Source organism: Xiphophorus couchianus, chromosome 9 (assembly GCF_001444195.1).
Source record: "Xiphophorus couchianus chromosome 9, X_couchianus-1.0, whole genome shotgun sequence".
Lineage (NCBI taxonomy): Eukaryota > Metazoa > Chordata > Actinopteri > Cyprinodontiformes > Poeciliidae > Xiphophorus > Xiphophorus couchianus.
In genome coordinates, this window is record NC_040236.1 from 10,223,736 (window position 1) to 10,238,486 (window position 14,751).

A 14,751-nucleotide genomic window follows, 5' to 3' on the forward strand; every position below is an offset into this window, starting at 1 on the left:
GTGACATGTCTTATGTCAATCTCACTTTTTCCAGACATGAAGAAATTATGTATAGTGTCAAAATGATGCCACTCTAGAAATATAATATCAAATATCTGAACAACACAGCTGTCAAAATATAGGCACATTTTGCAATATCAACAGTTACCCTTATTTTTTTTTTCATATTGACGTTTAGAGAGTTGGGACAGAGATCAAGCTACCTCATTATAAGGTACATCGATTCCATCTGAGCCCTCTTGACAAATTGCACTTTGTGTGTAAAAGCTGAGAATAAATAACTCTGTTTAGCAGGAGCACGGGGATTAAACGGAGTAAATTCTGCTGACTTTGAGAGAAAATAGAGTACACTATGATACACCCAAAGCATCCAAACAAATGAGTAGCTATACTGTATGAACATAAACAAAAATGTAACCAGTACATTTCACAGTATCATTTCTGCTTCTTTTCATGTTTTTTTTTTATTTGTCAGTTGATATTCACTTTAAAAGTCCTAACAAGATGTCAACTGTCAAGTACAATGCAAAACACATAGAAACAATGAAAGCATAGGTAAAATGAATATACGAACCAATTTCCTCATTTACGGTCAAAACTACAAAACAATATGACAAACCTCAGATGAGAAAAGCTTTTGTATGATAATGTTGTCTATATTATTAAAACTAATTAGACAGTTCAGGATTTTACTTGAGTTACTGTTGAAAGGTAATTGTCTTAGATGTAAATATCTTACCTGCAGTAGAGAAATTAATAAGTTTTGCGAAATTCAGATTTGCTGATTAATACTGAAGCTAACAGCTAGTTCAGGACTCTACAACCTGTGGCTTTTTATGTCCTCCATGGCTCTCAATAAGTTTCGTCGATAATTGGGCTTTTTCTTATTTTATTGGATTCCTCCAATAAAATTTAAACCCGACCAATTAGTGAACAGAAGGAGAGGTTTCTGCACTTTTATAGTATTCTACTCTACCTACAGTTTAACCAATGGCTGTGGAGGAAGTGAACGAAGCCATTCAGTCAACTGTTAACAAGATATAAATATCCTCAACTGTGTCTCTCTTCTAAGTGGAGGATAGTGGTTTACAAAGAATGCAATTTCTGGCAAGCTTTGTAGCATCAAACTGGCACATTACATATATCATGGGTAAACCTTTGCCACTGGGTTAAATTAAAAACCCCAACAGAGTTCAAGCAAGCAATTTGTCAACAGCCAAGAACCCAGACCCTCTGTACGAAGCAAAGCGTAGAACAAGAGGCTGGTTTCTTACAAGGGACCAACGCCACACAGAATCACATATAGCACTTTGGTATTTCTTCCTTTGGCACCACAATAATTTAGTGTATAAATGCTTTACTTATTCCAATTTCGGTAACACAGGAAGGCCACTGCTGGTGCACCACCTCCAACCTCCTTTTTCAGGGTAAATAATCGTTTCTCCTTGTGTTATCAATGTTAAAAGGTATATAAAAAACATTTGCTATGATGCTGTTGAGCTGGAACTTGTTTTAGGAGGTTTTAAGTTTTAAGCTCCTTTTATGTAGGCCCTCTTTGACCAAGCTATTGGCTCTACCCTCTGCCACAAACTTATATACATTTGTACTTCAGATACTATCCACTGCAGGCAAGATGTTAATTAAAAATCCATATACATAAAGCAATTTAAATATGATGAATATAATTTCAAGTGGTGGTCAGTTTTAAACATACTGTATACAGTGCACCTACTTTGACGTATGTAATATAAAACCATAACATGTTATTAACTGGCTGGTGAAAATACTGTACAGTCTGCAACAAGTTTCAGACTGTACAGTTCCCTAACAAGTAGCTTTGTGCCATGACCTCATTATGTCACTCACCGCAGGTATACACGCCATTCCATAACATAACATTTTATTATCAGTTTCTTGGGTATTTGAAACAAATACTGCAGAAGATGGTCTACATGTGCAATGTATTTAATGTTCAGGATGAGACCTGCCAACCAAGCTTCACATTTATTAATCCTAGCTGGTAGTCAAGAAGCACGATGTGCAGGCAGGTATAAATTTGCAAAAAGTGGAACCAGACAGATAACTTCATTAGGACAAAATCTTACAGACACTAATAAATAACAGTATTTTCAACCATAGGCTCCAGTTTAGAATATATATGATTGCTTCTTAAGCAAAATGACCTGCATCACAGAAGAGAAAGCAAAGTTATTTACAACATATTTTCAGCACTTTTCTCATAGTCTTCTTCATTCAACAAAACTTACATTAGATAGTCTTACAATCAACCCATTGCCTCAAATGAGTTATCAGTCAGAAGTAACCCTCATGCAGATGTTGCATCTATCAAAAGTTTATATTAACCTTAGTCACAAGAAAGTTCTGATGGCCGCACAGCAGCCAGATTTAAGGAATGGCAGAGTCATGCATTCACATGCTGGTTCAGTACCCTTCTATGAAATGTGTTTTAAACAAAACAGATGCCTGTACCTGTACAGGAGGCTCAGCTGCATCCCACTGCACAGTCCTAGTGTAGCAGGTTATGCACTTATTTGCTTTCCTTTTTTATTTCTTTAGTTCTGAAAGCATTTTGACCAAAAGGTCATAGGATGGTAATTATTGCCAAACGCTGATTTAGTTACTTGTTGCTTTACAAATGTTGTTGCCATGTTGATTCTGTTTATTGAGAGCATCCAGTGCTGTCTGGCTCTCCTTCTGATCTTCTACGGAGCAGTTGGAGACGGCATTGGCCATGATGCAGAACTTTCGCAGAAGGATCTCTCTCAGGAGCAGGTAGACCCACGGGTCCAGGATTTGGTTGAGGGAGGCCAAACGTATTGCGGTCAGAAAGAAGTCACAGTCGAGATTTGAAACTTTGCTCTGGATGGAAATGGATGTTGTGTTTGTTGACTTACATTCTTGGGAGGATACTTGGCTGTAGATCATCCTCAGCAGCAATAACTGAGGAGAAACATTGGGACATATTTTAGTATCTAGAAGCTATGGAGGGAGAGAGGGATGGTTTGGGTAAACATTACCTTCCAAAACATATTTTGGAAGGAAATCATGCATGTAATGTCTAATTTGATCGCTTTCCGATTGATATCTAACAAAAGAAAGGTTTGCAACTCTTACAATCTGTGAATTCAGGTTTTCTGCTAAGTACTTTGACTTTTATTAATATCCCTGGTGTGGTTGACAATGCATGACCTCATAGCGCAGTGGCCAGACCCTCTCACAGGAATCTTAAGTGGACTACCCCGCTATACAAAACATGGTGGTAGCATTTGAAATGAATCCAAACAGATATATTTTTTTTCTAAATCATGGAATGGAGATGTTGTTTGACTTTATAATTGGAAACCGTAATGACCCTAAGCTTTGTGGTGTGCCTGCCCCTTGTGTTTCTTCCCTGTGCAGGTCATTGTGACAGACCCCACAGTGCAAAAGGCTGCCAGTTTCCTCTTTAAAATCTCTCTTTCTCTCCACTCCACTTGGCATGAGTGGTGTGGCATTGTTCTCTGCTAATAGGACTTCTTCTGCTCCTCATGCACACTTGAGTTTATCTTTACTTTCACATTCCAACACTCGCACATGCATATCCATAACACATACAAGCATCTGCATTACTCCACTGATTCTAACATTCACATTCCATTATAGTTTTTGTAAATATTGTATGTGCTTTATAAATATTCCTTTGGTTCCTTTGACCCACTTTGGTCTCCCGTTTTTGTAATGACCCTGAGCCAGTCATAACAGAAACAACAAAAAACTAAGTGTAAGATGTTCGACTGGACGGATAAGTGAAACAAAGAGCACGCAGTGAGTTGCAAAAGTAATTGCACCCCTTTCACATTGTCATGTTACAAGCACAAAATGGTGCAGAATTATAAAACGGAACGGAAATATGACACAGTTTCCTTATTTTCTCACAAATAAAGACTTGAAAAGTGTCCTGTGCATATATATTCAGCCCTCCCAAGTCAACACTTTAAAAATCCAGTTTTCCCTTTCACAACTGGAAACCTGTATCTCTACCATGTTTACATTGTCTTCTTAGCAAAATAGCTTACATCAGTTGAACTTCAGTTTTCAAGTCACGTCTGATTCATTTTAAAACATTGTTAAGCTTTGTTCAAAGCTTAATAACGTAGGACAAATTATTAAGCTTGTTCTAATATTAATAACAGGACCTTAGAAATGACCACTGTTTAAAGTCGTGACCTTTTTGTTTAAAGTCTGTTCTTCAGAAACATGAACCTCTGCTGGAGTTTCTCTCTGCAGCTCCTCCAGAGTTACAATGGTTGCTTTGGTTGTTTCTTCTGATTAATAAATCACTCCTTACTCTACTTGATAATTTAGGTGGATGGCAATGTCTCTGCAGCTTAGCAGTTGTGCCATAGTCTGTAATTTTGACTTAAATTGCATTAAGTTATGCTGCTCAATGAGATATTCAAAGGTAACTCCGCTTTAAACATCTCTGCAACTTTCTCCCTGAGCTGTCCACTGTGTTTATTAGTCGTTGCAATGCTGACTGTTCTCTAATGTTCCCCAACAACTCATCTGATCAGTTGAATTTATATTCATATTATATTATATCAGTTTTAGGCTTTATTTAGGCCTGTTATTTGGAGGTAAATGGATTTAGAGGCATCAGACTAAAAGAAGCCAAATATACACAAGCAATACATCTCAGATTTTTATTTGCTAGCAATTTCACTTATGCAGCACAGTTTGTTAGAAGATCCTGATAAAATGCATTTTTGTTGTTGTAACCTGATAAAATGTGAACATGTTCAAAGGATATTAATACTTTTGGAAGGCTTTGTAGGTTATGTGTTGGAGTCACAAGTCTGCTTTTGCTCCTTTAGCTGTCCTGCAGAGAAATCTGAGCATCTCCAGAGACGCAAAGCTCTTAATCTGTTGCTAAAAGGCACTCCATCACATAAAAAGAGCCAACCGAAAATCTTTGGTTAATTTAACTGAGCATCAAGGGACTTTACTAAATAACAGAGTTTAAAAAAAAAAAGGTTGTTAAAGGAAAGGCGGCAGTAGCCTGAAATAAAACCTACCAGCAGAGGAGACCAGCAAATAATCAGGACGCACATGATTCCTAAGAGCTGAATGACAGTCTCCGTGGTAAGACGCTCCCACTGCTTTGAAGACTGGGATGCACCAGTCTTTGTTTTACACCGGATGATCAAACCTCTGATAGTCATCACATTGCAGGATAGTGTCACAAGTAGCGAGAAAATCCCAAGAACAGCGAAAGTGATGGCGAAAAACACATTGCCAGGAGCCTCACTCTTCCCGGTGCTGATGAAGCACCAGGTGCCCGGCCACTGGTTCGTGTACTCCCCGATCCCCGCAATAGGCAGCAGAGAAAAGAGAAACCCAAGACACCATATGGCAGCCAGTGTCAGCTTTGTCATGCTTGTCTTCATGTGATTAGAGTACCAATGGGGGTTTGTTATCGCCATGGCCCTTTCTAAAGCCATGGCGCTGGCCAAAAAGAGAGAACACAGCCCGAAAGTTGTCATACAAACACCGAAGTATTTGCACAGCTTCCCAGTAGTGTCAATTGCGCACCAGTTCAAATCAGCCAGATAGACTGATATAACAACCGGACTGGTCAAAAGTTGTCCGAACAGATCTGTCAAAGCCAAAGATCCGATGAAAAGTAAGAAAGACTTTTTTCTTCTGTTTTCCTTTTTTCTGTATGATATGTACACCAGAATGAGAGCCAAAGAGTTGCCAACTACGCCAGTGACCATCATGGATATTGGAAATCCAACAGATACATTCCCACCGGCATTAGTCTTGTTTTCGCAAACTTGGATGGAAGCGTTGGTGCACCTTGTGGCTTTAGCAGTCATTTTTGCAGCCTCTGGGTTGTCCACGGCAATTCTTGAGGGAACAATGATCTTAAATGCTGCGAGTATCTCGCCTGAATACGAACAGCATCTTCTTTAGGTCCCCGCTTCTCTAAGTGAGGACAGTGCGTAAAGGCGCAATATTGCTTTACGCGCTGGAGGCGGGACTACTTGTCGTCAAGAGCGAGCAGGGAGCTGACAGTGCCAGTAAAAATGAATAATTAATTAACATACGTTAAAGGAACTATTCTTTAAGTTCTGGCTATGGCTTTCTCGCGTTATTTGACCTAGCATGTATAGGCTCTAAGGATGAGAACAATTTGAAAATCTTCTTCAGCATGAATCAATCATCTGAGTGCAGTAAGAAAAAGGCACATTTTAGGTAATATATTTTATATTACCTAAAATATCAAATATTTATGCATAATAAATGATTACAGGCTCACATTCATCTCTATTCTAAGGCAATTAGAGAATTTAGCAACAACAACAAAAAAATTGTATCTATTACTTTCGCAACTTTCCTCTTTGTTTATATTAAAACAAGATGTATTTCAACATATTATCCAAATTGTTCATTTGTTTCACATATTTCAAATAGTGAGCACAATATGTTTACTACACATGAAATTTCAAGATCTAACTTCTGTCGTTTGATGATCATTGCTCACAGCTAATAAAAATCAAACAAAAAAAAATTGTTTCTTAGAAAATTGGATCAGAAAGTAACAGAAAAGTCATTCTTCTAAAATCATATCTGAACTGCATGAACTCACTACTTAGTGGGAGCTCAATTTGCATGAACCAAAGCATCATTGCAGCGTGGCATGGAGTTGATCCACGTGTTAAAAAGATCTGAATTAAATTATTCAAGCAATCCAGGCTTAAGTGCTCCAAAATATCCAAGTAGATTCAGATGATCAAGAGATTTCCCAAAAGCATCACTGACTAAAGCTTCACCCTGGAGCAGTCTGCAATCTCACTTTTCGCTCTTCCTCCAGACTAATTTCCCAAGGAATTTGCACAATTTACACTGATCTGAAAACAGGATTTTGGACCATTCGGTTTTTCTGCTTGGCCCAAGATCCTTTTGAAAATGTCTCTTGAATCAAGAGTGGCTTAACGCAAAGAACGGAGTAGTTGTAGCTCATACCCAGAAAGGAACGACTGCAGAATCTGTCCACGCCTTGCAAATATCTTCCTGTAGTCTGAAGTGACCATTGTTTTACAAATCTCAGGGTTTTTGACGCAACTTTCCTATATCCAGCCAACTCATCTAGCATTACTCACCCTCTGCTTTACCATTAAGCATACAGTCTTCCACATGATTACAGACAATATCTCTGCACAGAAGTAAATTTTTAATGGTGTTTCGTATAATTCCGATTTTGAGAAATCAAAATTTGAGTTCGTCAGCCGTAAGAAAAACAAAGCAAAGAAATAAACTGATCCATTTTTTTTTAAACTTAGACGCATCACTTCGTTTCCCCCCCAGAACCTTAACTTTTAATCAGTTGTCTCAGTGAGTAGCGATCCATTTTAACTCGAGAAAACCTGCCACCTGTTGATCACACTGGGATCTGCAAGAGTAGATACCATGAAATCCGAGTGTATTTTTTTTTTTTTTACTGAATATACAATTTTAAGTCTAACTTTTAAAACGTTCAATATATGGTAAACGGCCTATACTTGTACAGCACTTTATCAAGTGCAGAGAACCCAAAAGTTTCACATTCGTTCATCTATTCACATGCTGAATATATATTGCATATAAAACTGATATCAGGGTGAACATGACTTTACAAAAGTAACCGATTCCTGTTCCTAGCAAAAGAAACCATATTAAAATAGTCACCTTAAAAAAAAAAAAAAAGTATAAATCCAGTTGTGAATGTGTCTGTTTGAGCAGTGATTCGACACCTTGGTTCTTAAGGGCACTTTCTTGAATGTCTTTGTTGCTACATTGTTAATTTTCACAGAACATAGTGGTTTGCTTAAAAGCTCTCTAGGTCAGGAGAGCTGGAGTAAACAAGTCTACCATATCTTCAATATAAGGTTTGCTACAACAAATGTTTAAACTTTACAAAGTCTAGTACATTAATACATTTTGCCCACATAACCTAACAAGAGCTTTTGGCCCAATTCATCATTATGTAATTGGTTATAAGACAATATATTGACTTGCAACACCAACATAAAATTTTCAGGGTTAACCATATATTTAATTAAAAACCTGCTTTTTTCAATATTTTTCACAAAACACAGAGTAAAATAATGTCATTGAATAAATACTATTATCAAGATTCAAGGTTGACAAGTTTTTATTTACATGTGTACATTTTAGTCATTTTACTCCTAAAAAGACTGATGTCACATTTTAATCACAACTTTTAGCAGTTTGTGCTACACTGAACTGGAGCAGAAAATTAAAAAGTCTTTTCCCCGGGTGGCAAAAGCAGGGGAATCATTTTGAACAAAGCCAAAATAATTGTGAAGGGAGAAATAAGTACAGTTAAACCTCAACCCTAACCCAAGAATGTAAAATTTATTTAATTAAGACAATATCAAAAAGTATACTTACCTTGAAACAACCTCCCAACCCCCAAAAAACCCCTTCCAAATTATAGCTACATTTCAGCTATCCTAAACTGATGGTTGAGAATATGAAAAGAAAAACAAAATTTGCTCCAGTTCTTCCACACATGACCAGAGCGAAATGCTCTCAAATATTTTAGGCAAAATTGATTTTCAAAGGGAGTACACCCTTTACACTTAATTTTTTTTTCTCATTAGGACCAAACATTTTTTTATTGGACATCAATAGTTACAAACACTCCAGATATGTGTTGTTTTTTTTTTTTTAAAAAAGGGAGCACATACGTAATGACAGTAATTGCCTTTTTTTCTTGATGCTTAGAAGTAAGACTTTTGAGAGGTTATAACAATGAAGAGCATACTGAAGGTGTATGGTGGTTGTGTTTGCAACACGACATGCACTTCCACTAAACTTTACTGGTTTATGAGGCTGTAAGAAAGCTATTTCTTTTTAGAACTGGAGCTAGAGAGAGACGATCCAGACGAATGGCCACTGCGCCTGAAATCACACAAACATCGTGGGAAGAACGACAAGGTCAGCAGAGTCAGCCATGGGCGCATCGTGTATACATGAAGCAAGGTAAACAGATGTTATAAAAACCATTACACAATGGCAAAATGTGAGCATAAGTTTGTAAATCTGATCACCCGTAAGCGATCCAACAGAGGTCTAATTATAATCAGTGCCATTGTGGTATTCCACAGAAACCCAAACCTTTCGGACGAATGTGATCTAGAGCGTCTTCGTTTTCTTCCTCCAGATGAAGACCTGGAGCGACTTCGCTTTTGTCTCCTCTCTGGTGAGGACGACGGTGAGCGGGACCTCTTCTGGGGAGAGGAGCCCTTCCCAGACCTGGAGCTCGATCTTTTGGAGGAATACACCAAGCACTGGGGTCAGTAAAACCAAAACCGGTTCCCACAGGTGTGAGTATTTATCAGACTTCTCTGCTTCAAGAGCACATATGGTGCTTTACAGCAGTATTTATCCCCCTGGTTCACATTTTGTTGTGCTACAACCACAGACCTCAGTGTGTTTTAATGGAATTTTATATGATAGACCAACCCAAAGTAAGCTCTAAATCAGGGGTGCCCAGTCGGTCCTCGAGGGCCGGCATCCTGCATGTTTTAGTTCTCTTCCTGGAGGTAGTTACAACCTTTTCAGCATGTCAATGTTTTTCTTAGGCTTTCTAACGAGCCATCACAGTTGCCATGGACTCATCAGCCTCTTATCTAATTAGTCAGTTTAGGTGGATAGTCACATCTTGCTATGTACAGCAGTATGTATCCCCCTTGTTCATGTTTTGTTGTGCTACAGCCACAGACCTCAGTGTGTGAGGTCAGTGCACCTGTCTGTCATTTTAGTTCACAGACAGGTGAACTAAAATTACTAATTTCACAGCTTTAAAAAGAGAATTGTTTGAACAGGATGTTTTTTTTTGTCTAGAACACTATACTTTAGAGATTTTCATCTCCCAAAATGGCAACAAAATACATTTAGTTTTGTAACATGAGAAACTGTGGTAAAGTTCAGGAGGTATAAATACTTTTGCAAGGCAAAGTGCTTAAAAATTAACAGTGCTGTTGATATTTGACCCAAGATGCCTTACAGGGTACCTGTACCCTGATAACATTTCCCTTACATTCAGGACAAATGTATCCTCTTAATATTAGTCTTGTGAGTCAAGTAGGCATCACTCTTGAGAGAGGTGTGATAAATACCCCACATGTTGATGTGGACATCTGGGCCACAGGAGTCATAAAAATCAATACAACCAAACACCATATATATAAGTTACAGTCTTGGGTTTGACTACATCAGTTGAAATAAAATCTTCTAGAAACTGTGTCTAGGAGTAAGACTGTGAGGGGACATTGTGCCCCACACATACGCTCTCTCTCTCTAAAGGGAGAGAGTGCATGTCACCTCATTCACCTGGAGTGAGATCTCGAACGAGATCCAGATCTGGAACTGGAAGTACTTCTAGAACGGGACCTGAAAGACAGACAAAACAACAAAACCTTTCCAATATTTTTTAAATACAGAACACAGTTATACTTCAAAGTGTAATGTGACTTAGTCTCATTTCAGAAACACTCAAGAAAAATAATAGCCCTCAAAATAGAAAAAGAGAGTCCCCATGAATGTTAATTTCACATAAATGGTGCAGATAAATCTATGGAAAGCCATGAACTTCTAAAAGCCAGTCTGCATTTTTGTTCTCTAAGTCCCAAGCATTTAGAAACAACAACAAAGACAGCTGGCTATGAACATCAGGCATTTTGTTGCCGATGGGAAGGGGATGAGAGAAAAGGGGGAAACAACATATTGGCATTCTAAGAAATGTACCGATACTGATCATTAAATCAAAAGGAAGATTGAGCTGATACTGACATTTTGCCTGGGGTTACCCTTGACCTGTACCCTTTTACCTGGACCTCGACCGAGAGGTGGAGCTAGAAGAGCGCGAGGTAGAGCGCGAGGAACCGGAGTGGCTGCCACTCTTCTTGGCTGGCTTTTCATCCTCATCACTGGCATTGAGATCATACTTTGACAGATCCCCATCTTCATCGTCCTCATCATCCTGTACATAAATGTCTTTCATCAGAACTGCCAATCACTCACTATAAAAGTTATTAGAATACATAATCACTAATCTTACATCCAGTTTGTATTTTGACAGGTCACCATCATCCTCCTCCTCCTCATCTTCTTCCTCATCTTCTTCTTTTGGCACTTCTTTCTTTTCACTTTCTTTTGCTGAACTTGAGCTGTTGCTCTTCCCACGATATTTTTTCTTTTTTCTACCAAACTGCAGGAAAATGAAAAAAACAAAAACAAAACATCAATATTCTTTTTAAATGAGGCTAATAACATATTTAAAAAAATCAACATGCTAATATCCAGGCTGAAGCCAGTACTCACCTCATCATATTCACCATCAGATTCCTCCCGTTCGATGTATTCCACATTTTCCCTTTCATTGAACCCTCCACCATAACCTGCCATTAAATTAACCAGGATGTGTAAATGAATGTTACTCAACAACAAAAAGACCTTGCAAAAATATTCAGAGGGACTGATTTTTTCCCCCCACATTTTGTCACAATACAACCATATTATTGAATGCAAGCCTTTGGATTTTCTGTGACAAACCAGCTAAATATATATAAATATGTAGAAGGAAACTGGCAAATGTTTTTCCATGTTTGTGAAACAATTTGCTGTCCACCGAGATGGCATTCTACTTAAAATACAAAGAAGAATGTGTTAAAACTTCAATTTCTAGAGGCACAAAGCTCACACAAACATAACAAAAAAGCTGCAGCTATAATTAAGGCAAAATGCAACTCCACTAAGTAGTGATACAGGGGAGTGTGATACACATGCATGCATTTCTTTTAACATTTTATTAGTAAAAATAAAGATTTGAAAACTATGCATTCCTTTTCTTCCATTTCAACATTCTGAGCTATTTTGCATCCTATCAAAATCTCAATAAAGATTGAGATCTTAATAGACGTAATGCCTGTTGTTGTACTGTGACAAAGTGTCAAAGCTGAATATTTCTGCAGTAGACTTTATAAAACTAATGACAAATTTTTATAAATTCCAGCAGAACCTGTTCTTTCTTCCAGCTTGGCGTACTTAGGAGTGTTACACATGTTGCACTCTGATCGCCTAGCCCAGTTCACATTGCCACATCTTTAAGCAAAGGAGAAAACAAAACATTTTATTTGGCAATGAATGTAGAAGTGCATTTATAACACAAAAATGTTCACGTTATGCTCATACGTTTTACACTGCCAATCATTTGCGCTGAAGAGGCCTCTGCTCTTCTCAGCCAGAGTTTTGCCAATTTCTGTTCCTCCTGCTTTCATCATCTTGGCCTCTGTGGTTTTCTCTGTTGACACCAAACATCAGCTTTATTAAAATACACTTCTTAAACAAAAACGAAATAAATTAACTGTTGCAGCAGAGTAAAACATCACCTCTGCCACATCTGTTGCAACTCGTTCTTCTAGCGAAGTTCACATTACCACATCTGGAAAAAAAAAAATACATAATCCATGCATGAGCACGCCAAGCAACAAGACAGGATCATTCATGTCTTCGTGCAGGCTAAGCTAGCAGTCTTAGTATAGAAACACTGGGCCAAAAGGTCTAGCGCTGACATCTGCACCCGTCTGTCATATTTAAACTGAGCTTGCTGGAAACATGATACTCCCGAGTAAGCATGAAAATTGTTGATGTACGACAATAATGTAAACATCGCATACAACAGTGTTTCTACCCACGCAAGCTAACAGCTAGTATGCTAATTTGATAGCCCGCGCCGATCAGCAACATTTACAAATAAAACCACCCTGTAGACTAGTTGAACATTCAAGTGATTTACTGTGCCTACAATGTTCAAAGTTATCATGATAGAAGCAAAAAAGTAACAATTGTGTTTCATTTTCCAGCGTTAGCATGAGCTACATGCTAGAAGGCCCGCGCCACGCTTCTAAACCAATTCATACCTCCTGATAAAAGTAAGTCTCTAAAGCGTTTTTTAATCACCAGTCTTACTTTTTATCGGGACAAATCCAGTCCCCGTCGCTGACACGAAAACTCTTCCCCGACATTTCTGTGCCTTTTGGCTCAGTAACAGTGTGCAGAGATCACGGATGGTTCATGCAGCGGCAGCAGCGGTTAGCTTGAGTCAACGCCTCCCTCTACTGATGCCTTCATGTGTCCTATAGCAACTCGTAAAACTCACATTGCACTTCTTGTAGCTCGAAAAAAACAACATCATGGTGGCTACATTTTTATAAGACAAACAACCTTGTAATTTTCTAAGGAGTATTGTTGAAAATATAATTTAAGGTCATGAATGAAGGCTACACATTCTGTAAACAGCATGGCCAAAAACACTGTGAGTGTAATATTTCCGAAAACACGTAAATATAACATTCACAAAGAACAGATCATCATTAAAAGAAACGACTTAACGCGAAAGGTTTTATTTTTCTACTTTTAATTTTATTCATGTAGTACAATGTTGCTTCATGGTTTGCATACCTAATCAGTAATTTATAAGCCATATAAAATACGTAAAAAAAAAAAAAAAATCAACCTTTGAATAATGACGTTAAGACTGGACATTTGTTTAGTTAGTATGCATGCCTTTCAATAGACACAGACATGTTTTCTAGTGTTGAGTTTATAGGTTTTTCATAGCTTGTAGATGGTAAATTACAAAGAAATACCAAGCTTGGTAATAAATCAGTGAATCATCTGCTCACAGCAGCCATTTAAAATTATGTATTTGTAATTTTTTTTCGAAGTAATAATTTCTGTTCATGCACAACTATGTATTTGTACAAATTGTACTTTAATTTTTTGTTTGTACGTAGCTTTTTTTCTTTTGCAATACCCGTGTTAATCACTAGATGGCAACTTAAACTAAGAGGAAAAATAATCATTTAAGTGGACACCTTTCCTGTTTGGCTTTGACTGCTTAATGAAATGACTTGTTCATTGTTATCAAAGCTGTGTAAAGGTTACAGTGGGAAAAAAAAGTTACATCGAATGGACTAATCTATCTTTGTGTGGACACGAGTGCTTGTCTGATCTGCACATGTAATTATTTAATAAATATAAACCCTGTGAGTCTCTTCCCACATGAAGAAGGAGTTAATTATTTTTGGGTTATGCAAGAGCTTGTCTATTATTAGTCCAGCTGACACAAAAACACAAAGACTACAATATGTAAGTCATGTGATATGTAGTGGGTTAGATTTAAGGATAAAGCTGAATGCACAGTACAGTTATCTTAAATAGATTAGCTACAATATTAGAATCACCTTTAAAAACCTCTTTGTCCTACTAATAACACAACTGACTCAAGGGACAGGAATGCTGAATCTGTACTGTAAAAATGTGGAAGCCATTTCATTGCTGTGGGCTGTTTGCTTTGCAAGGGACTTGTTCTTTAGTAGTCCTTGTGGTTTGGCATCGGTGACTGCTGGAGTATGTTTCACATGCATAATTGCCTTGCTGATGGAATATCAGTGATATTCAAGTCACTTGCCATTGTGTTGTTGAAGCTGATCTGTGGATATTATTGCCTTTTAAGCAAAGTGGTGACTGTGTTCAGTGCCTTGATAGTATTTCATTGATCGTATCTGTCATATAAAGATAAGCTTAAAGCATTGTACATGGAGAAAAGGCCTTGTGTGGTTGTCAAATGGTGCCCACTGAAAGCATAGATACGAAGTTTGGGTTCATGGAAAGCAT

General features: G+C 37.8%; 2 protein-coding genes across 3 annotated transcripts; both read right to left on the reverse strand.

The window, feature by feature from the left end:
* Positions 1-433: 433 nt before the first annotated feature.
* Positions 434-6,259, reverse strand: ptger3 (prostaglandin E receptor 3 (subtype EP3)). The gene is made up of 2 exons (XM_028027711.1): positions 5,076-6,259; positions 434-2,961 (listed from the first exon to the last, which is right to left on the reverse strand). The coding sequence occupies exons 1-2, from the start codon at positions 5,877-5,879 to the stop codon at positions 2,635-2,637; spliced, it is 1,131 nt and encodes a 376-aa protein (XP_027883512.1). The 5' UTR covers positions 5,880-6,259; the 3' UTR covers positions 434-2,634.
* A 1,920-nt stretch (positions 6,260-8,179) lies between these two features.
* zranb2 (zinc finger, RAN-binding domain containing 2) lies at positions 8,180-13,215 on the reverse strand. 2 transcript variants are annotated; one of them, XM_028027713.1, is made up of 10 exons: positions 13,042-13,215; positions 12,462-12,514; positions 12,265-12,373; positions 12,092-12,174; positions 11,395-11,471; positions 11,132-11,281; positions 10,902-11,053; positions 10,405-10,464; positions 9,187-9,336; positions 8,180-8,970 (listed from the first exon to the last, which is right to left on the reverse strand). In XM_028027713.1, the coding sequence occupies exons 1-10, from the start codon at positions 13,095-13,097 to the stop codon at positions 8,913-8,915; spliced, it is 948 nt and encodes a 315-aa protein (XP_027883514.1). In that variant the 5' UTR covers positions 13,098-13,215; the 3' UTR covers positions 8,180-8,912. The 2 variants fall into 2 exon arrangements, with proteins under 2 accessions (XP_027883514.1, XP_027883513.1); XM_028027712.1 differs by having other exon boundaries at positions 8,180-9,336.
* Positions 13,216-14,751: the final 1,536 nt, after the last annotated feature.